This window comes from Podarcis liolepis, assembly GCF_965112155.1.
Source record: "Podarcis liolepis genome assembly, chromosome: 4".
Classification (NCBI taxonomy): Eukaryota; Metazoa; Chordata; class Lepidosauria; order Squamata; family Lacertidae; genus Podarcis; species Podarcis liolepis.
This window is the reverse complement of record NC_139558.1, coordinates 31924133-31947029: the sequence shown is the minus strand read 5'-3', so window position 1 is coordinate 31947029 and position 22897 is coordinate 31924133. Positions and strand designations below refer to the sequence as shown.

The window sequence follows — 22897 nt, the reverse complement described above, 5'->3', positions numbered from 1 at the left end:
GTATGGATCTGTCAGCGTCTTACCTGTGTATGCATTAAATAAAAAGGGCTTACGAACAGTCTGGGAGCCAAGATATTTTTTCCAGCTCTAGTAGTTCTAAGATTTGGAAAGCTTTTGTTCTGAGATTAGCAGCTGCACCCTATGGACAAAGATAAAATCTGTGTTGCAACGCTTTTGCTGAAAGAAAGAAGTCAGCCTTCCTTCTTTCAGTGCCAGGTGCTGATGTCATAGTAACCGCAAATTGGCTGGTTTTCCAAAAACCTCTCCATATTAGTTCAGTGACCTCTGTTTGAGAGTTGCTTCATTTTCAAAGGATTCATTTAATGATTCTACATTAGTAGAAAAGAAGGCATATGTAACTATAATTACTTCCATAGGTGACTCTGTTTTTTGTTTTGCTTTTGTTCAAAGGTCGGTAGCTAGAGAATGAAAGGCAGCTGTCATGGTAGACGAGCTGTCTTTGGGGAAAATGGGAAGGGAAATGTAATATTATTACAGACCCAAGTTGATTTTCCAGAAACGACTTGGCTCGTCATTATCTTCTTTCCAGAAAATGATGTGATCAGCAACGTAACAATGCTTTCTGTCCCTTGTTGTAATCCCTGAAAGGATATTGTCTGTGTTGAGTTAACCACAATGTTTCCAAACAATAAATTCTGTATGTAATTATGATTTTAGATTCTATTATCTTTTTCTTTTGGAAGGTAAAAGATAAAACACAACACAACAAATGAAGGGGTCCAGTGGGTAACTCAGAAGTTTTGTTTTATCTTTCACAAAAAAGTTTTATGTCAGATGCCTTGTTAATAGTAGAGAGCAGCATTCAGAGGTTTTGAACTGCTATTCCCATCTGTCCTAGCCAACATGTGGTGGCTGAGGCTGATGGGAATTGTATTACTCAACAGTTGGGGGCACCAAGCTGGGGAAGACTGGATGATGATGATGATGATGGTGATGATGATTACCCTGTCCATCTGGCTGGGTTTCCCCAGCCACTCTGGGCGGCTTCTAACCGAATATTAAAAACATGATACAGCATTAAACATTAAAAACTTCCCTAAACAGGGCTGCCTTCAGATGTCTTCTAAAAGTCTGGTAGTTGTTGTTCTCTTTGACATCTGGTGTGAGGGCGTTCCACAGGGCGGGTGCCACTACTGAGAAGGCCCTCTGCCTGGTTCCCTGTAACCTTGCTTCTTGCTTTGAGGGAACCACCAGAAGGCCCTCGGCACTGGACCTCAGTGTCCAGGCTAAATGATGAGACGCTCCTGCAGGTATACAGGGCCGAGGCCATTTAGGGCTTTAAAGATCAGTGCCAACACTTTGAATTGTGCTCAGAAATGTACTGGGAGCCAATGTAGGTCATTCAGGACTGGTGTTATATGGTCTCGCCAGCCACTCCCAGTCACCAGTCTAGCTGACGCATTCTGGATTAATTGCAGTTTCTGAGTCACCTTCAAAGGTAGCCCCATGTAGAGCTCTTTGCAGTAGTCCAAGCGGGAGATAACCAGAGCATGCACCACTCTGGCGAGATAGTCTGCGGGCAGGTAGGGTCTCAGCCTGCGTACCAGATGGAGCTGGTAGACATCTGCCCTGGACACAGAATTGACTTGTGCCTCCATGGACAGCTGTGAGTCTGAAATGACTCCAGGCTGCACACCTGGTCCTTCAGGGGCACAGTTACCCCATTCAGGACCAGGGGTCCTCCACCCCCACCTGCCCCCTGTCCCCCAAGAACAGTACTTCTGTCTTGTCAGGAGTCAACCTCAATCTGTTAGCCGCCATCCATCCTCTAACCGCCTCTAGACACTCACACAGGACCTTCACTGCCCTCACTGGTTCTGATTTATTTATTTTTTAAAATAATTTTTTATTAAGTTTTCTATTTAACAATCCAATCATATCACATTAGTTATTCCAAATTATACCAATACATATCGAAGAGTCCAAATATATTGCCAAATTTTAAATTTTTGTTGGGGGTTCCCATGCTTCGAGTTCAGTAAGGGTCCAATCATCTCATATTTCTGCTGCTTTTGGATTCACAAGTCCCATATTTCAATCTTCTTGTTGTTATTGTTTTCCTTCTTAATAACCTCTGAGTTGTTTCCACAAGCGAGTTAAGGCAAGCATTATTATGTTTCTGTGTGAACTTTGTAAGGCTCTCCCTTTTTTAAAAAAAAGCTGGTAAGTCTTTTGTATGCAGTAAATCATCACACACTGATCCAAAAGTCCTGCTCGGGTGGCAGGCACCATTTTTGTCAGTTCCGATGAAATAAAATCTAAGCGTTTGCTCATTAATTTTCCCAGACCAGTTGCACTATAAATCAGTCTTTCCAGGGGAGATTTTGCCAAGTCAAACTTACAATCCAAACATGATAACAGAGCAATGGCTCACCTCCCCCTCTGACTATCAATCACGCAACATAGTCTGTCTCATAATGGTGGATCCCGATTAAGAACTGCGTCACAGGACAGCCTTTCATTTTCTTTCCAGATCTTCCCAAAAAACAAAGCCTTTAGTTATTTCCACACAGTTTATTTTCCATTCTCACTTGAGATCAGTCATGTGACGGTTCTTCTAGGGGTGGTGGTTGTTAGGTAGTATCATAATAAAAAGAAGAAGAAGTCCCCCCTCCTTTCTGTTCCGTTTCAACATACTGACATAGCTGTTATTCTTTGATACAGTCCATTCCATCACTCTTAACTTCTCAGTGGCAGGCTTAATTAGCAGCTGATATACCCTTTTCTTTGCTCCAAACATGTGCAATTACTTTTATATCCAATATTTTATCTTAAGTAATGCAACTAGCGTCGCTCTCAGAAGCAGTGTCCAGGAGATCCAAAGCTCACTCGAGGGCTTTCCGTTCAGTGCCCTCACCCCCTCCTTCTTTCAAACTCGGGGGTGATTTGTGGGCAACCACGAACGAGGCTGCATCTTCCCTTCCCCGGGAAGAGTTTTGGGAGGCTGATTTACCTCCATATCAGCCTCTTAATTACCTTGTGTGAGCTGGAGAGATGGTATTGTCGGCCATCTTCCAAGGCGCACCTAGCGCCCCCCCCTCACTGGTTCTAATTTAAAGGAGATGTAGAGCTGGTGTAGAGGCTGTAAGTAAAACAGTATGTTCCCTTGGAGCTAATTCCCACAAAACAAGATTCTATATGCCCATAATGCACATAGTCTAGTATGTATTGTACCCAAAATTCAAGCTGTTCAGTATTTTCACACAGTTTTAAAGAAAAAATGTTACTTGTACTGTAAGTTTTGTAAGGAAGTCAACCGTTCATATTTTCATAGGGTTTTTAAAATAGCTTTTAAAAAATAACATATGATTTCTAATGTTCAGAAACTGGCACAACAAAATCTTGTTTATTTTATTTAAAAACATATGCTCTGACATTGAACCAGGTAAGGCTGCTTACAACAGCAAAAGTCAGAGATGAAATTGGGCAACAAAGCTAACAAATGAATTAGAACAGTGCAATAGGGATTCATCAGTAGAACTATTGCATAATCATTGGTCAAAAGTTATAATTTGCAGGCACCACACAGAAGCTTGGTTAAGAATATGGGCAGCAATACACCATTTCACTTCGTGCCACATTATACTTCTAATTTAATTTTGTAAGTGTAAGGTGTATGGGACGCGGGTGGCACTGTGGTGTAAACCACAGAGCCTAGAGCTTGCCGATCGGAAGGTTGGCGGTTCGAATCCCCACAACGGGGTGAGCTCCCATTGCTCGGTCCCAGCTCCTGCCAACCTAGCAGTTCGAAAGCACGTAAAAGTGCAAATAGATAAATAGGTACCTCTCCGGCAGGAAGGTAAATGGCTTTTCCGTGTGCTGCTCTGGTTTGCCAGAAGTGGCTTAGTCATGCTGGCCACATGACCCGGAAGCTGCCTGTAGACAAATGCCGGCTCCCTCGGCCAATAAAGCGAGATGAGCGCTCAACCCCAGAGTCGTCCGTGACTAGACCTAATGGTCAGGGGTACCTTTACCTTTAAGGTGTATAGGGTTCAAATTAGATTTTTCCTCTGGTTGTAGTTGTCTGCCTTTTTCCTTCTATGTCTAGACTGTGGAATAAATCTCAGGGACACCCCCCCACTAGTAGTTGGTTTTTTTACATATAACATGCTTCAAACGTAAGCAGAGGAAGTGGTAATGTGATATGTGCAGTATATTTACTCTTTGAGGTTAATCCCTACCCCAGAGATATTTTAGAGGTAAAGTACCAGCTTCCTCACCCTCTTATTTAGTTAACTGTTTACAAGCCAAACCTTTTTTATAGCAGAACAAGCACACTTTATTTAATTAAAGCAGGCATGTCCGAAGTCCATTTTGGGGGCCTAACCCAGCCTGCCCTGTGGTAGTTTATTTTCTGGGGTGAAATCTTAAAAAAACCCCCACAACTTCAATCTTTTAAAAAGCTCAACAACTTCATTCCTAAAAAAGGTCAAATCTTCATCAAATCTGGCCCTCTTTGAAAAAAGTTTGGACGCCACTGAAAAGAAGGAGAAACCCGTTGATCACACATATTGGGTTCCTGATTCTTTTTACTTTTTTGTGTGGGTGGGCAGATTCCATCTAAAACCGCAGATGCACTTTCATTCCTTTCATTAATTGACCAGCTCTTTATTTTTTTGATTATTTTCTTTTATGATTCCTTCCTTAGGGATTACAGTAATGTCCTTAGGCTGCTCATAAGCCTTTCAAGTGTTGGGTTTATCTCTGGGAACAGAGTTTCCCTTTGCCGTTGGACGATGCTCAAGAAAGCAGCTGGAATCAGTTGTGCGACATAATTCCAAATCACTTGACAATTGTTTCTGTGTATCTGTCTTCATACGTATCATGTTATGAAGGCGGAAGGAAGATTGCCTCCTGCTTTTGGCATTTCCTCCTAGACGTTGTTAACTGTATCAGACTTCATTTATTTGTTTGGCTGCTTGAAGAGGTTTCCTTGATACATAAAAATCTGCTGAACAAGAGCGTGAACTGACTGAAATGCTTATGGGTGGTGAAAGTCAGTGTTTCAAACCCAGGGATGTTCTAGGAACGACAAACCTGACAAAGCTATGCAAGTGTGGGCCTAATCTAGATGGGAGACAATTGGGAATCCCATGTATGATCAGAATATAATACAGTAAGTATTCTAGAAAATTTCCAAATGATCAGAAAGTGCCTTAAAAAGGAGAAGGATTGTAGAGCGTCTGGTTTGCATCTAGGCTCCAGGTTCAATTACTCCGGCATCTCCACGCAGGTCTGGAAGTATTCATCTGAAGAGGGCTGGAGAGAGGAAAGGTCCATACAAGTCTTGCCCACAACATCCCTTTGCTTGCTGGCCCATGGTCAAATCTCTTCACTTTCAACACAAATGTCTAAAAGTGGGAGGTCTCCAGTCTGCCTAACAGCCTTTTTTTCTATGCTGTTAAAGGTAAAGGGTAAAGGGAACTCTGGACCCAGAGTCGGTCCAGTCGTGACCGACTCTGGGGTTGCGGCGCTCATCTTGCTTTATTGGCCGAGGGAGCCGGCGTACAGCTTCCGGGTCATGTGGCCAGCATGACTAAGCCACTTCTGGCGAACTAGAGCAGCGCACAGAAACACCGTTTACCTTCCCGCCCGTGCTTTCGAACTGCTAGGTTGGCAGGAGCAGGGACCGAGTAACGAGAGCTCACCCAGTCGCGGGGATTTGAACTGCCGACCTTCTGATCGGCAAGTCCTGGGATCTGTGGTTTAACCCACAGCGCCACCCACCTATAGATAACTTTCAGAGGGAGTTCTCTTCTTTAGCCTGAGTTGGTTTTAAATGGTGGTTTAGAACACCTTTTTGACCATTGGGTGGAGTTTATTTTGTACCCTATGTCATGCTCCCGTTGGTCTTTAATCATGGTGAGGGGATTTGTAGTGTCTTGGAGTAGTATTTTATATATTGTAGATACCATCCCTTTTCTGTGTCCCTCTATTGTTAAAGAAGGTTCCCCTGTAGGCCTGATACCATTGTGAAGGTGTTATGTTCTTTGGTTAATGTGGTTGCTGGGTTTATGGGGTCTGGGGTTGTGACCATAAGGTCATCTGCAAAGAGCCCAAGTTTGTAGGTATTCAGAAGCATGCTTACTCCAACCTCGGAGACAAAGTACAGACATCCTGGCTAGTAGCTGTGCTTTTCTTTCTGAATTCTAGCTGTAACATCAAAATTGCAATGATGTTTATATTAGTTAAACTCAGTGATAAATAGACTGAGAACTAACATAGGGAGGAAATTGGCAGGAGAAGAATGAGGTCATGTATCTTTTTGTAATTTGTAAGGAAATACAGTAAATATGTTTCCCACACGCTACTCACATGTTCTTTTGTTAGAGCCAGCCATGAAAAAATGCCAGATTTATTCAGAAATCATCTGCCAAGGCTTGCTTACATTCTCATACTGTGATTCCTTCTGGGTGCAATTAAATGCATATTAGGAAATGCATTCCCCTACAAACTACCACAAGCTGTTTTGCAAGCCACAGATCCCACAAAGCTATTTGGAGCTCAGGTAGAACATTTTGCTTTCTCTCATTGCAACTATTTCAGTGTTCACATGCATTGCACATGGCTAAGGTGGTGTGGCAAATCATGGCTCACTGCAAATAGCAGAGTAGTTGCTAATAGCTACTGCCAATAATATACACAAGGTGCCTTATATTCTGAGCTGCACATTCCTATGAACATTTACCAGGATGTGATTTCCACTGTGTTGAGTGGGAAGTGTGTGCATAGGATTGCCCCATGAATTCCTCACATAAAGCAGCTTTTATTCTGGAAAAATTGGGAAAGTCACAAAACCTAGGCTGACAGAGCCAGCAATCAGAGCCATTATAAAACAGCAACTTTTCTGTTTTCATCTTCTTATCAGTCACACATCATGCATATAATTCTTACATGGCTTCTACATCAAACCAGATTGCTTCTTGACATTTGTCCAAAACCAGGTCATTCAACCACATCACCCGGTGGGTGCTCATAAACATCTTTGTTTTCAGCTGTGCTCTTTGAAATCTTCCAAACAAATTGAAATGAACCACTGTTCTATTTTCAAAATACAAAAAGGAAACCTTTTGAAGAAGACTTGCTTTTGCAAATAAAGAAATGCAACCAAAGGTAAATATCGTCTTCTTCTTGTTGTTCTTTTCTTCTTGTTGTTCTTCTTCCTCATTTTCCAGAATGCTTTCTTTAGTCTAAAGTCTTAATACGTTTACACAGAACAAACCCTATCTAATAAACTGTTGTCTCAAGCTAGAACTCATCTTGCTATTGATTCAATGCTATCTTATATCTTCAATGCTATCTTTCTTAGATGATTGGATGGCTTTGAAAGAGAATTAGACTCAGCCAGACTCACCCAGCCCTACTATGTTAAATACGTATTCTGTAGTTGACCTCCTTTGTAATGTTTTCTTTTAAAATCTTTAAGATAATATTCTAGTTTTCTGTTATGCTGCTTTGACTATATACTCTATATTTGACTTTCTTCAGATTGTTTTATTTATGTTTTATTGATTTAATATGCTGTAAACCGCTTTGAATTTTTTCTTAAAAATAGAAAGTGGCATAGAAAATTTTTAAAGAGACATTTATGGAGAAAAAGGCTAAAAATGGCTACTAGCCACTGTTAAGTATAATTGTTTGATTGACACTGAAATGGAGAATGTCTGATTGTGTGTTACTGAAGGCTTTAACATGGGGGTTTTCTATTTTAAGCTCACTGAACATATATATATAGGTTGATAACTGTTACTGTTTTCTGCTAGTTCTGATGAGGTGTTTAACTTTAGATCACATGGAAGGCTACTGAATTGCAAATTCACTATCTTGGAAGGGTGGTGGCTGTTGTCTTTTGTTCCCAGCCAGTGGGGGAGTAAGGTGCCTCTCCAGGAACTGCATAGCATTTGGGGCTGGAATGAAGGCATGCTAATGGAGCCTGTGTGAGAGAAAGCTAGGTTTGTCAGCTCTAATTATAAGTTATTTTATTTTTTATAAGATGCTGAGCATGTGTTTGGACAAGATATTGTGAAACTGTTTGGATGTAACATCTATTGGGTTTTGTTCTGTTATGAGGAAAGTTATGCAAGGAAGGTTTTGAATGGGTCTGGATAATGTTTTATTCCAAAAGGAGTCTGTTTTTATGCACCCAGTTGCTTCAAGCTGCATAATACTTTAATATCTGCAATTGCCACAAAGGCTAGGTTCTACCGCTACTGTTGGAGTTGATATGCCTCCAAATGCCAGTTCCTGGGAATCACAAGTGCTGTTGTGCTTAGCCTTCTGTTTCCTTAGGCACCTGGTTGGCTGATAGAAGAAGAGGATGCTGTAGTAGATGGGCCACTAACCAGATACAGGAGGCTCTTCTCATCTTCTTATGCTGAGATTCCTGAGTCTACCTTTATTTAATTTTGGTGGGGGGTAGAAGAGAAGAATCGGTCATCCGCAATACCATTTTCATTGTCCTTGACTACTTAGTTATAATGTTTCTTGAACAATACTTCAGATACAGACTATTTCAAACAGAGTAGTTTGTTTACTCTGTTTGTTTAAAATAGTTATTAACAGGGGAGGCCTCAGTGAAGCTGCAAGCTGTGTATTTGCTTGGCTTTGCCTTCCTCCTGCAAAAACATTTGTTTCACAGCAAAAACAACTCCTGATTCACTTCTAATTACTTGGTAGGTGTGAAGGGAACATTACCAGGCATTGCCAAAAATAAAGATGGTGCTCTTAGTGATTATTTCCATCCTCTGGAAAAGATGGGCCTAGGCCAGAATTGCGAATTGCAGCCAGACAAGAAGGCTCCTGGAACACAAAGGTCTGCCTGGCAAACTCAGACCCAAGCCAAGCTAGATGGCTCTGGCTTCAGGAAAGAATTAGTGGCTCAATTGCTCATTTTTAAGCACGAGCTCATGGAGAGGGGAGCACAATGTTAAAACCTCTAGGAGCCAAGATGGTTGTGTTTGGCGTGCATCTTGGTCACATTGCAACATCAACCTCTGAAACTCTAGACATGGGACTTCAGAACTCAGAGGAATTATTATTTCTGTGTTGAGAAAGCAACTTGATTAAGAAAAATCTGGAGGCAATGCAGCTTTTCATCAGATGAAGAAATGTTCGTTTTTGTGGATGTTGGAAGGCACAGAAGACTGGGAGATTTTGGCTTTAATGTAAGTTAACATGGTTGATGACAGATATACTGGGATTTGAAATAATAGGTGCCCACTTTGAATGAGCACACAGCATGCATACACCTAAAGATGCCACTCTTCCAATATACATTACTTCTCACAATTCATTAAAAAAGAGAATTAATTATAAAATTAAGAAAAATTAATGATTAATGAAGGAAAGCCAATAATGGTACTTCAAAATCCTAGCCAAAAGACTAGGTGCAGAATTTGGCGGCCAGGTTCATCATCATCATCATCATCATCATCATCATCATCATCATCTTTGAGGCTGGTAATGGCCATGTTGCGAAAGGCGGGAATTCAGTACTACTGGGGCTTCTGTTTTCATTTATCTCTGTCTGAGATGGTACCATTCACTCTACAATGAGGAAGTCCTCATGATTTCAACCCCCTGAAGCTAGCAAAGTTGTTGAAGGAGAAGGAGAAGAAGAAGCGGGACCTTCACATTGACACATTGCTTGGGAGTGACAAAATGGCGGCTGAACTTCACTGAGGAGACCAGCTCTGAATGACAAGCCAGGCAGACCAGACAAAGGACACCCACCAACACCAGCTCAACAAAGACAGATACATAGTGTTAAGTCGTGGGTTGACATAGCAGCCGGCACAGCGATTTCTTCAAGTAGCTCTTTATTATGGTAAGCTGGAATAGAACTGACTGCGAACAGCTCAGCCGGCCTGTATTTATAGGCAGCCGGCTGTCAACATTGTAACCACAATAGCCCAGAGTTCCCGCCTAAAATAACTGCCGCGGACCTGAGTGAAAACTATCTACAGACCTGAGTGAAAACTATATACAGTATCCCCCTGTTGGCCCAGGGTGAAACTACACTACATAACACCCCTCCCCACCGAGATAAGGCGTTAGTTACAATCGTAATGGTTTCCTTATATACAGCACTACGCGTAATGGTTCAATTAAGCACAAAAGCATATCGGTTACATTTCCCCTACTTAGACCAACAGTGATACCTGTCCAACAACATAGTCCTTTAAATAAGTTGGGCGCTTGGAAACTCTGCCAGACCGCCGGGGACTGGTAGCCAAGTCCGGAGGGCCACACAGTTCTCGCTGAGGCTGTGGTGCGACCCTAGGTGGCGTTGGAACCAACTCCCCTGGATCCGCTGCTGTGGGTGGAGCCTCCGCAAGTGGAGTGGTCTGAGTCTGTTCTGAAACGGCTTGGTTCGGCTCCACGCTGGCAGTTTGCGAGGGAGGTGTAGGTGGGGCCTCGCCATCTGTACGTGCCTCTTCTGGAGCCGCAAGCGCAGTTGGGGGCACCTCGGTAGTGTCCAAGTCCCCAACCCTGCGCCTAAGCTGGTCTATGTGCCGTCGCCACAAGCGTCCGTCTTCGAGTGCCACCTGGTACGAGCGAGGTCCAGTGACTCCCACTACTGTGGCTGGCACCCAAGGGATGTCCCCCACATAGTTCCGGGCAAAGACCTGGTTTCCTGGGACAAATGACCGTGGTGCGTTGGCACAGCCTGGGGGTTCAGCCACGGCAAAGTCTGGGTGTAGCCGGTCAAGCGGTGACCTGAGGCGGCGGCCCATAAGCAGTTCAGCAGGACTCCTCCCTGTGGCCGCATGAGGGGTGATGTGTTGCACGAACAAGTATTCGGCGACCCGCTCATGCCAGTCTCCCCGGTCCAGGCGCGCCAGTGCCTCTTTTGTCGAGCGCACCATTCTTTCCGCTTGCCCGTTGCTGGATGGATGAAAGGGTGCCGTTAGGGCATGGTGGATGCCCAGTCCCAAAAGATACCGCTCAAACGTGCCTGACGTGAACTGCGGTCCGTTGTCAGAGACAAGGACATCAGGACACCCATGCGTTGCAAACAGGCCTTGCAGCACCCGGATGACAGCTTCGGTAGTGGTGGAGGGCATCAGGGCGACCTCCAGCCATTTGGAATAGGCGTCCACCACTACCATAAAGGTCCGGCCGTGAAAGGGGCCAGCCAGATCGATGTGCACCCTCGACCAGGGTGTCTTTGGCGTCTCCCAGGTGTGTCCCTTAGCTGCCGGTGGTGCAGGCCTCGACTCCTGGCACGCTTGACAGGCGGACACCCAGGCAGTGATGGCATCGTCCATATTAGGCCACCAGATGTAACACCGAGCCAACGCCTTCATTTTGACAATTCCCGGGTGGCCAACGTGCAGAGCCTCCAGGACGCGCTGACGGAGTCCCTGGGGAATCACGACGCGGTCTCCCCACAGCAGGCAGCCGCGATGAGCTGAGAGTTCATGTTGTCTGGTTGCGAAGGGCTGGAACTCCGATGCAAAAGGCCCTTGTGGCCACCCCCTCCACACCCAGTTGAGCACCCGGCTGATGGTGCGATCCTGGGCAGATGCGGAGGCCACAGTGGCAGCCGATACAGGCGCTGCCGGAAGATCCTCAATCAGAAGGAGCGATGAAGCTGGAGCCGGGTCTTCCACAAATGCTGGAAGAGGGCAACGGCTGAGGGCGTCGGCATGGCCCATCGATTTCCCCGGGCGATGGATGAGCCGGTAGTGGTAGGCAGCCAGGAAAACAGTCCATCGCAGCATGCGTGGTGAGAGGACCGGTGGAGTTGGACGATCACCGGCGAGGAGGCCCAGGAGTGGCTTGTGGTCAGTGATGAGGTCAAAAGTCCTGCCATAGAGGTATTCATGGAACCTCTTCACTCCAGCCACAAGTGCCAATGCCTCCTTGTCGAGCTGGCTGTAATTCCGTTCCGTCGGAGATAGTGTCCTGGAAAAGTAGGCGAGCGGTGCTTCTCTTCCATCTGGAAAACGGTGACTAAGGACAGCACCGATGCCAAAAGGTGAGGCGTCGCAGGCAAGGACCAGCGGCCTGGATTCACTGTACTGTACCAGCACACTGTCTGAAGAAAGGAGAGCCTTGACCGCGTTGAAGGCCGCCGTCTCCCGATGACCCCAGGCCCAAGGCGTCTTAGTGCTAAGGAGTCGGTGAAGAGGCTCAGCCACTGTGGCTTTGTGGGGCAGGAACATGTTATAAAAGTTCAGCAGCCCCAGGAATGCCTGCAACTCCGTTTTGTTCTTTGGGGTGGGGGCCTGCTGGATAGCGCGGATCTTGGATGTGGTTGGATGAAGACCGGAGGCATCGATAAGATAGCCCAGGAACTCTACCTGTGGAACGGCGATCTGGCACTTCTCCCTCTTTACCTTGAGCCCGGCCTCCTGGAACCTGGTCAGCACGGCACGGAGGCGCTCGAACAGCTGCTGGTGTGAGTCTGCAGACACCAAGACGTCATCAAAATATGGTACCACGCCCGGAAGCCCTTGCAGGAGACGCTCCATAAGGCTTTGGAAGATGCCAGGAGCCACACTCACCCCGAACTGCAACCGGCGGCAACGGAATGCCCCCCGGTGGGTGACGATCGTCTGGGCTTCAGCAGTGGCATCATCGACTGGCAGTTGTTGATAGGCTTGGGCAATGTCCAGCTTAGCGAAGACCTTACCCTCACCCAGGGAATGCAGCAGGTGTTGGACAACAGGAACCGGATAAGCGTGCTGCTGAAGTGCCTTGTTGATCGTGCACTTGTAGTCAGCGCAGATTCTCACCGACCCATCTGGCTTGACAGGCGTGACGATGGGGGTTTCCCACTTTGCGTGGTCAACCGGCTCCAAAACTCCTTGGGCGATCAGTTTGTCCAGTTGTTCGTCCACCTTAGCCTTGAGAGCAAAGGGAACCCGGCGTGGCTTTAGCTTGATGGGGGCGACTTGTGGATCAAGGCTAAAGGAGATGGGCGTACCTGTATATTGGCCCAAGGTGCCGTCAAAAACCTCGGCAAAGTCTTTGACCAGACCCTCAGTCTCTGCGTTAGAGATGCAGTTGATGCCGGTGACTTCCAGGCCGAGGGCATCAAACCAGTCTAGCCCTAAGAGGCTTGGCCGCTGACCTTCGACCACCACCAACCGGAGCAGGCCCGAAAAATCCTTGAAGGCGATCCGGAACCGGCCAACGCCTACCACGGGAATGTCGTTTCCCTGGTAGTCTCTCAGGTGTACGCGGTGAGAGTCGAGTTGCCTTTTGGACACTCTGGGTACCAGTCTTTTGATGGTGCTCCATGACACGATGGACAGGGCAGACCCGGTGTCGATCTCCATGTCACATGGAGCTCCTTCAATGAGCACCGTGACGTTCAGCTTGCGTCGCGTAGGCGAGTCGGTTTGGCCAATCGTGGTTCCAGACGGGCAGCGGCAGTTGGTGAGAGCGAAACAACTTTCCTTGGCAGACTGGAGTGAAGACTTGGACTTGCGAGTTGATGAAGGGGGGGTGTCAGACGGAGCCGATCGGCAGACCTTAGCGATGTGGCCCCTTCTGGAACACTTCCTACAGATGGCGTCTCTGAATCGACACTTGGCACGGGAATGGTTGCCTCCGCAGCCAGCACATTCCGGTTGGCCCTTGGACTTCTGTTGGAACTTCCTGCGCTCCCGCTTTGTCTGGTGCACGTCATCGTCTTCACTGGAGGATGCCTCCTCACTGCTGGCCTCTTCATGATGCACCGGAACTGGCTCCCTAGCAAGACGCGGGCTGCTGGACTTGCGGATCTCCTGGGCGGAGCGTTCAGCAGCTTCTGAGGCCACAGCCTCCTCAATGGCTTTCTGTAGCGTGAGGTCTGGCTTGGCTAGGAGGCGCCGTTGCAGATGGATGTCCCGGACCCCGCAGACGATTCGATCCATCAGGGCATCGTCTAAGTCTCGGAACTCACAGTGCATTGCAGCCTGTCGCAGGGCGGTGGTGTAGTTGTTGATTGACTCCCCCTCTGCCTGGTTCCGGTGGTAGAACGCATGGCGGGCAGCAATCTTGGACGGCTTTGGTGCGTAGTGGTTGCGGAGCTTCTCTTGGATCGTGTCCCATGGTGTTGCCTGGACTGCTTCAGGCGCAACCAACGCTCGGGCCGTCTCAAACACCTCAGGCCCACAGAGGCTGAGGAATAGGCCCCGCTTCCGATCCTTTGATACTGCTGTCAGCTCGTTGGCTTGGAGGTAGCAGTCGAACCGAGCGAGGTAGGAGTCCCATGATTCAGAGGCTGGCGCAAACGGCGGTAGAGGCACAAGTGAAGCCATGATTCCGATGCCGGCGTGAAGGGCGATGGATGGAACACAGTGCTCTAGCCAGAACAGTCAGCTCTGAATTGGTTCTGCCCAGTGATTTCGCTCAGTGATTCCGCTCTGTGATTCAGCTCAGTGATTCAGCTCAGTTCAGAGGCTGGCCGCATCTGGCTGTGCTCTGATGTCCATCCATCCCATCCTTGTCGCCAGTGTTAAGTCGTGGGTTGACATAGCAGCCGGCACAGCGATTTCTTCAAGTAGCTCTTTATTATGGTAAGCTGGAATAGAACTGACTGCGAACAGCTCAGCCGGCCTGTATTTATAGGCAGCCGGCTGTCAACATTGTAACCACAACAGCCCAGAGTTCCCGCCTAAAATAACTGCCGCGGACCTGAGTGAAAACTATCTACAGACCTGAGTGAAAACTATATACAGTATCCCCCTGTTGGCCCAGGGTGAAACTACACTACATAACACATATAATATTCCAAGTATCATGATGCCTACTACTTTGCTTGATGTTTTCATCTTTATATGCTATATTTCTAGGAGTCAATTTACTACATCTTCATATATTAATAACATGGGTTGAAGCGCAGGGGGGGGGGGAGAAGATCAGTCCCATCCCCATATTTTTATAGTTCACTAAGAGAGAGGCAGGGACGCGCGTGACTCTGTGGGTTAAAACAGAGCCTAGGACTTGCAGAAGGTCAGCGGTTCGAATCCCCACGACGGGGTGAGCTCCTATTGCTCGGTCCCAGCTCCTGCCAACCTAGCAGTTCGAAAGCACGTCAAAGTGCAAGTAGATAAATAGGTACCGCTCCGGCGGGAAGGTAAACGGCGTTTCTGTGCACTGCTCTGGTTCGCCAGAAGCGGCTTTGTCATGCTGGCCACATGACCCGGAAGCTGTACGCTGGCTCCCTTGGCCAATAAAGCGAGATGAGCACCGCAACCCCAGAGTCGGTCACGACTGGACCTAATGGTCAAGGGTCCCTTTACCTTTAAGAGAGAGGCAGGAGTGGGGTTTCTTCTTGGTTTTCTTTAATTTATATTAAATTCACTGCCACAGCAACTTCCCCCACAATGGAGTAGTTTTTACCTTAAAGTCTAAGTTCTCATTCTATGCTTAAGCACATAGACAAAGATTCTGTGAAAGTAATATAGCCTTTTTGATCAGACTGTATACTTTCTTATCTACTTGATATGTCTTCCTGATTTGTTGTGAAACTGAGGGCTAGGTAATTAATATTAAAGCTTTCTGTTCTCTGTTACATCATTTTTAGTCCTCTTCTGCAAATATTCATGTAGTGAGTGAGAAGGATCTATGTTCTCATACTACTAGCATGCCTGGAGAACCTGAAGAATATATTTGTTTGGGGGGCACATGAAACTAAAACATGATGGGTTCTTTTTCATGGAAAACCTCCATGTAGAGCCTCATAAGGTGATTTTTAAAAAATTATTGAACTGAAAAAAGCAGATGAATCACTGACTTCAAACTAATATATTGCTTGAATGCTTCACCTATAGCACTGCCATGATGTCCCTATTTTCATCAGAGAAATATTGGAGGGTATGAAACAAACAAAATAGCACATGGAAGGAACTGGAATTTAGTCTAGCTCTGAGCACGTTTGCGGATCCTTGTTGAAAAGCTTTGAACATTAAATGTTTGGGATGTAATCTTAGGGAAGGTCCTGCTCTGTGGCAATTATGCATGATATAATCACTATAAATAAAGGTGGGGAAACAGTTTTTGTTTTACCTGGAAGCATCCTCCCCACCCCACCCAAAAAAAAATTGGTTCACCCATGGAGTCTGCTAGAGTTGGGCTCTATTTTTCCTAACTACTGCAGGAACTTACCAAATGATCTCATATGCTGTCTGCTCCATCCTAATCCCTGTCACCTGGAACTCTTACTAGAGTCATAAATCATGAGTGGGGTTGATAGTCATTTTGGCTCAGGAATAGCCTGTCAAATGCCTGTGTTGGCATCTATGGTGGTGGCAGCCAGAAAAAGGCCTATCAGGCATATTTCAGGAGCTATTGCCAGACCCTTCCTTGAGAGAGGTATGCGCTGTTCTCAGGAAGCGTCTGGCAGTTTTAATTTTGGAGGGAGGGTCCCCCAATGAGAAGATTTAAGGATATATTACTGCATCTGTTCTGAAGACAGGGGTTTCTCCTCAAAAAAGTTTGTTCAGACTGGTGTGTTTGTTCAGACACCAGTGCTGGTGCCAACACTAATACTACATTAAAAAACAAAGCAAAACCGAAAGTGAAACTGATGAGGCTACTGAAAGTCAAGAAGTAGCACCATGAAGGATAATGCAGGAAGGCAGAGTTATAGGCTGCCAACAAACAGGGGTGCCAACTTGAATAAAAATATGTGGAGGCAGGTAAGCCCCGTATCTGTTAGGATTCCAGCTCTGTGTTTGCAGTCATGGGATTGTTGTCCATCACATGACGGTGTATGTTTTCATTCCACAGTGTGGGAAGTGACGGAGACAGGATGTTTGTATTACTGTGTTCTGTGAAGTGGGACTATTGTCCTTTGTTTCTTTCTCTTTGCTGTCTGATGAGAAAGAGGAAGGAGCTAAGTCAGAATGCTCTGAGTGTATTATATGTAAATAAAAGTAGATTAGCCAAAATGCGGTGCTACTGGGTTCTGTTACTCAAACTGCCAATACTCTGCAGGATCGTAAGTGTTCTAATGCCTCTTGGTATCAGTTGTTGTGATGTTCGGGCTGAAGAAAGCTTTTGAAGCTCCTGAACGATCGACCAGGAGGGAGAGAACATGCCAGTCGGGCATGTGTCTCTACCAGAGTCCTACATGAGAGTAGGATGATCCTAACAGTATCATCAATCACAAGACATGGTGCACGCACACCATTTGAATGGCAATGCCCATTAGCTTGGGGGAGGAGGGGGGCGTCTCAATTTTTTTATTGGAGGGCCCGAAAGGACCTCAGCTCCTAGGAGTTGGCTCCAGAGCCACTAACCATGCCACTGCCCACTTCTCTGTGCTGGTTGAGATGGTAGTGCTACTCAGTTGTGCTAGAAGGCTGGAAAACGGGCAACAAAACAGCACTTGTGGGCAGGGCAACGGGAATATACTTGATGAAAATCACAGGAATGCACTTGTTTGGGAAGGACATTGTTTCGATTCTGTGGCACAAATCAGTCTGCAAATTTTGTCCACACCAGATGAAAAGGCTGCTGTGAAACTACCCTACATGGGATGTCCGTCCGCCCATAGTGACTGGAAATGCATTAAAGTTTATTATCTGCCCTCTCTGCTCCAACATTTCTCTGTGATGCCGAGGCTGAAGAAAGGTGGGTGTGGGCCTGGCAGTTGATTGGCTCCCCATGGATGCAACTGTTCCCACCATGTGGAAGGGGAAGCAAGACTGTCTCCTGGATGTGCTCCTCCCATAGTCTCTGTGCTCTATTAAATATATTACTATGTTACTCTTGCTACTATAATTTGTTAATTTGAATAAATAAGGTTGTTTGGAAGAGAGAGTGAGAGAGAGTGAGAGAGAGCGAGAGAGCGCTACCTTGCCATCCAAAATGGCACCCCAATTTTTCCTGGGTGGGGGCTTGAGCCAGAATTGAATAGAAAGGAAGTAAAATAAGCCCTTGACGGACAGTACACTCTCCTGGGTGCTGACCCAAGAGCTGCATAAGATTAATCTAGAAGCCAGTGAGGAAACTGCATAGGACTGGTAGTTTATAGTATGTCTGAAAGAAAACCATATGCCTATTTCTACTTCAGTGAATAAAGGTCACAAGAAAAACATCTGGGATATGATTAGCTATCACACAACCTTTTAAATAATGCTATGGACAAATTAAGGGCATTGTGAAATTACTTTTTAATAGGCTATGTCTCAGTCTGCGCCAAATCTTGATTTCCTGGAATCATTTTTTTAATCATCTGTTTATCATTCTTGCTGTGGAATCAAGCCAAGTGAAGCAGCACAACTAGATACTTTGAAATCTAGTAATGCTACCACAATTTCCACTGTGTGTGCCTGAACTACTGACAGGACGCCTTTCCAATTAACAAAGTAGCACTTAGCTCGGCTTTCCCAGTGTGACTTTCCAGGATTTCAGGTATACAATTCCTGCGGTGGCTGGCCCATTAGGGCAAATAGGATATTGTTCTACTAACCTCAGTCTTGATTCCTCCAAGACCACCAGCCTGCATTCTTACTTAAAACCAGCCCAGGCTGCCTGCTTACTCCTCTGTAGTCCTTCTACAACTGAGCAGGGAGGTGGATGGGGACAAAGTAATTAGTTGGCTAGTCCAGTAACGGCTAGACCAGGCACGTCCAACAGGTAGACCGTGATCTACTGGTAGATCACTGGATGTCTGTGGTAGATCACTGGTAGATCACTAGCTCCCCTCAAAGAACCTCAACAACTTTGGCTCCCCTAAAAAAAGCTCATTTTTTTGCCCTGCATCCCCCAAAAACGGGGCTTTCCTTCTCCCTTAAAAAAGCCTAATAACAACTTTGATCTGAATGCCTAAAAAATGGGCCTTCCTCCTCCCCAAAAAGCTCAACAACTTTGACCTGAATCCCCCAAAAGGGGGTAGATTACTGCCAGTGTTTGTAAGTAGATCGCAGTCTCTTGGGAGCTGGCCATCCCTGGTCTAGACTATGTAGAACAGAGATAGACAACAAGATGTTGCTGAACTACAACCTGCACCATCCCTCACCACCAGCCATGCTGATGGGAGTCATAGTCCAACAATATCTGGAGGGTGCAACAGCTGCTACCCTTGCTCTAGAGCAGTGTTTCCCAACCACTGTTCCGCGGCACACTAGTGTGCCGCGAGATGTTGCCTGGTGTGCCGCGAGATGTTGCCTGGAGGGAGGCGGGCGAGTCGGGCGGCGAGAGGCGGGGCGGCGGCGGCGAGGAGAGGCCGCCCAGCGCGGGGCTCTCGCCGTCTGCCTGCCTGGCTGTCTGCGAGCTCGGCGGGCAGCGCCTCCGTCCGCAGCGCCCGCCTCGCGGCTCTCATTCCCTGCCCCTGCCAAAGCTCACCCAGCCAAGCCGCGCTCTCCTTCCTGCCTCGCTTTGCTGCCTCCTCCCCCCCACCCCCAAAGCTTGGAGGTTCCCCGGCAAGGGGGAGGGGAAAAAATTGAAACTTACACTTTCGTGCGTCCCTCCCGGCGTGACGCTGCGCGCTGACGTCACGGGGCTGTAATGGTGGTGTGCCTCGAGATTTTTTTCATCAAACAAGTGTGCCTTTGCCCAAAAAAGGTTGGGAAACACTGCTCTAGAGGGCTTATCCTTCTTTAGGTGGAGATGCCTAGATGGCAGATTAGCTGGGAATTAACCTGTAAACTTGCAATTCAACTGGTTTCAGTACCTTGATCTGTGAAACTCACCTAGGCTGGATCTACACTGACCTGTTTAACATTATTTTCCCCTGTTAGAAAGATATAGATATCTCATTCTAAAATGCCACAGGGCATACCTGTTAATTACCTTGGCTTTTTTTTGGGGGGGGTGAGTGTTAAATGTAAGTAATACCCGGCCACGCCATTTTCCAAAACGCCGTTTCTTTCCCTGCTAGGATGGAAGAAGCAAAAAAACGGGAGGAGAAACTGAACACTGTCCCTTGAATACCATTGGAGGAGGGATCAGAGTTTGAATGTAGTAAAAAAAGGGCAAAACACTACATAGGGACATATGAGGAGTGTTTCACCTATATGGCAGCAGAAAATGAGTAAAAATTAAGTGATAAAAAGACAAGGTAATAATGCATTATGAATGTAAAAAGTAGGATGTCATGTGTCCATCTGCACCAGGGGTAGTCAACCTGGTCCCTACCGCCCACTACTGGGCGTTTTAGGATTCCGGGTGGGCGGTAGGGGGGGCACATGTTATTGCAGCACTGGTGGGCGGTAAGGAAATTTTACCATCAAGAAAGTTGCATTAGTGGGTGCAGTGGCGTAGCGTGGGGGGTGCCAGGGGTGCCGGCCGCACCGGGCACAACATCTGGGGGATGGCACGAGTCCAGAGGGCCCAGACCTGTCATGCCCTCGGCCCGCCCCTATTGTCAGAGCGGCCGTCCAGCCTCTGCCTGCTCCTACCTTGCCCACCCGAGGACTGCGGCAACGCCCGCCCCCGTGGCCACCTACCCCAGCCTCGCCCATTGGCTTGCCTCCCTCGGCCCCGCCTCTCTCCGATGGCCACGGGGGTGTTCTGCTCGGCGCCATCGCCTTTTTTCAGGAGGTAGGGAAGCTGGACGGGGAGGTGGGGTCGGAAGCGGGCAGAGAAGGAGGGGAGCTCGTAGCCAAAAGGGCTGCACCGGCCGGCAAAGGGCCGGGGAAAGTTTGGAGAGGAGAAACGCACCGTCATGATTTCCTGGTGGAAGCGGCAGGATTAGGGATGGCGAAGCGTAATTATGCACGAATTTTGCTGGGTGAGAGCTTCGGGGATCGATCGGCGGAAATGGGAATCAATTGGAATATGAGAAAGAGAGAGAGAGAGGGACCATCATTCATAGGCATAGATTTGTAGGGTTAGGGGGCGCAAATCCACGGGTTAGGGGGCGCAAATTACTTGCCTTGCCCCGGGTGCTGACAACCCACGCTATGCCGCTGAGTGGGTGGTAGGTATAAAAAGGTTGACTACCCCGATCTACACTATCAAAACCATTCCTTAACCTTTCCTTAATGTTAAAAACCACGAGTGTAGATCTGCCCCTGCTTTTAGCTGCTTGTGGATTCCCCTCTGGAAAAAAAATATTTTTCATAGCATCATACTGCATGATTCCCAGTGATGAGGCCAAGCACAAAGGATCTTGGGTGGTACTTCAGTCTGAAAGAAAAAAACCCCTCATAGCATTCACTAAGCTCTACATTGTATATTCTATACAATCTGACTGTCCCAAACCAGACAGTTACACAGCAGTCAAATAAACTGGGATGCCTGTGTTAATGAAACACAGTTGTCTGAAGTGTTCAGCAAATATTATTTTTCTCCACGTTCTTCTTAAAGCAAATGTAGTGTTTTCCTGGAACCCTGCATGCCACATGCTGAAAACTTTGTTAATCCTGTACCATGCTAGGGAAAAGTTCAAGCTCTTGCTGAAAACTTCATTTTGTTAACTTAGAAACCACCAGTGTGGCAACAACTGCATTCCATTACTCAATCTGGATGAGAAAGGCACTTAGCACATTCTATGGGGCTGATTCCTGCCACTGTAAACTGGATCCTGAAGCATATTATATCAATTTAACCAGATTTTGAGTGAGTATCCAGTTTCAGAAAAGCATGGGGGAATAAAGGGTACAAGACTTTTAGCTCAGGCTCCCATATTATAACCTCTCGTTTTGTTTATTTATTACTTCACAGGGTAAATGTGTTCAAGCCTCCAAAAAAGGGTCAAAGGACAAGCTGTACAGCTGTTCCCATTATGCATATTTACTTAGGAATAATACCCACTGATTCCCATAAAGTGTGTATAGATTGTAAAATGCTAGTGTCACATTTTAGCATGGTGCTTTGGCTGTTTGCTTTATTTTTTGGTGAGAACTACTTGTTCGCATGTAGCTGGGAGTACTTGAGAAGTACATGCAGGGCTGTCCGTAGGATAAATACAAACACAGCCTTTCAATTCAACTTGGGGCCCCCTCAGACCCACAACCCAGGCCACCGCCTAGTTCACCCACCCCTAAGGCCAACCCTGGTTAGGTGACACAAATAAAAAAATATAGTATTTTTTGCTCTATAAGACTCACTTTTCCCCTCCTAAAAAGTAAGGGGAAATGTGTGTGCGTCTTATGGAGCGAATGCAGGCTGCGCAGCTATCCCAGAAGCCAAAACAGGAAGAGGGATTGCTGCTTTCATTGCGCAGCGATCCTTCTTGCTGTTCTGGCTTCTGAGATTCAGAATATATATATTTTTTGTTTTCCTCCTCCAAAAACTAGGTGCGTCTTGTGGTCTGGTGCGTCTTATAGAGCGAAAAATACGGTAACTAACAGCACAGTCTGGTTGTGATCGTTTTGCCTGCTTCAGCCAAGAAAAGGGGGCTTGCTAAGGGCCCAATTTGTTTGAATATAATAATAATAATAATAATAATAATAATAATAATAATAATAATAATAAGAAGAAGAAGAAGAAGAAGAAGAAGAAGAAGAAGAAGTGTTTTTTTGCATGGCAGCTCAAAGGGACTTATAATATTTTAAGCAAAAACCAAGCACATACATACATGGAAACCAGCATTTAAAAAAAGAATCTGAAAGATAACTCTATTTTTTAAAAAGGTAGATCGAAACAGCCCAACCCCACAAAAGGCTATAATAGCCAAATATATAATATATAAGCCAAAGCCTGATGGAATGAATGAATGATCTTCCTTAGAAGATACGTAATTATGGCACCAAGCAGTGCTTTTTTAAAAGAAGAAGAAGAAGAAGAAGAGGAAGAAGAAGAAGAGGAAGAAGAAGAAGAAGAAGAAGAAGAAGAAGAAGAAGAAGAAGAAGAAGAAGAAGAAGAAGAAGAAAAATAAGAAGAAGAAAAAGAAAGGTGCCGGTACTCACTATGAAGTTTTTGCAGTAAGCGCCACACTTTTAATATTGTGTGTGTGTGTGTGTGTGTGCTGGTACTGCATATCCTT

The 22897-nt window shown here is 46.3% G+C and overlaps 1 protein-coding gene across 1 annotated transcript in view; it reads left to right on the top strand.

The window, feature by feature from the left end:
- The first annotated feature begins 7107 nt into the window (after positions 1 to 7107).
- Positions 7108 to 22897, top strand: part of LOC310705804 (uncharacterized protein) — a 66569-nt gene continuing 50779 nt past the window's right edge. The window contains exon 1 of the mRNA XM_083500625.1: positions 7108 to 7134. Within this exon, the coding sequence (XP_083356751.1) occupies positions 7123 to 7134 (12 nt within the window). The 5' untranslated portion in view covers positions 7108 to 7122. The remainder of the gene's footprint in view (positions 7135 to 22897) is intronic.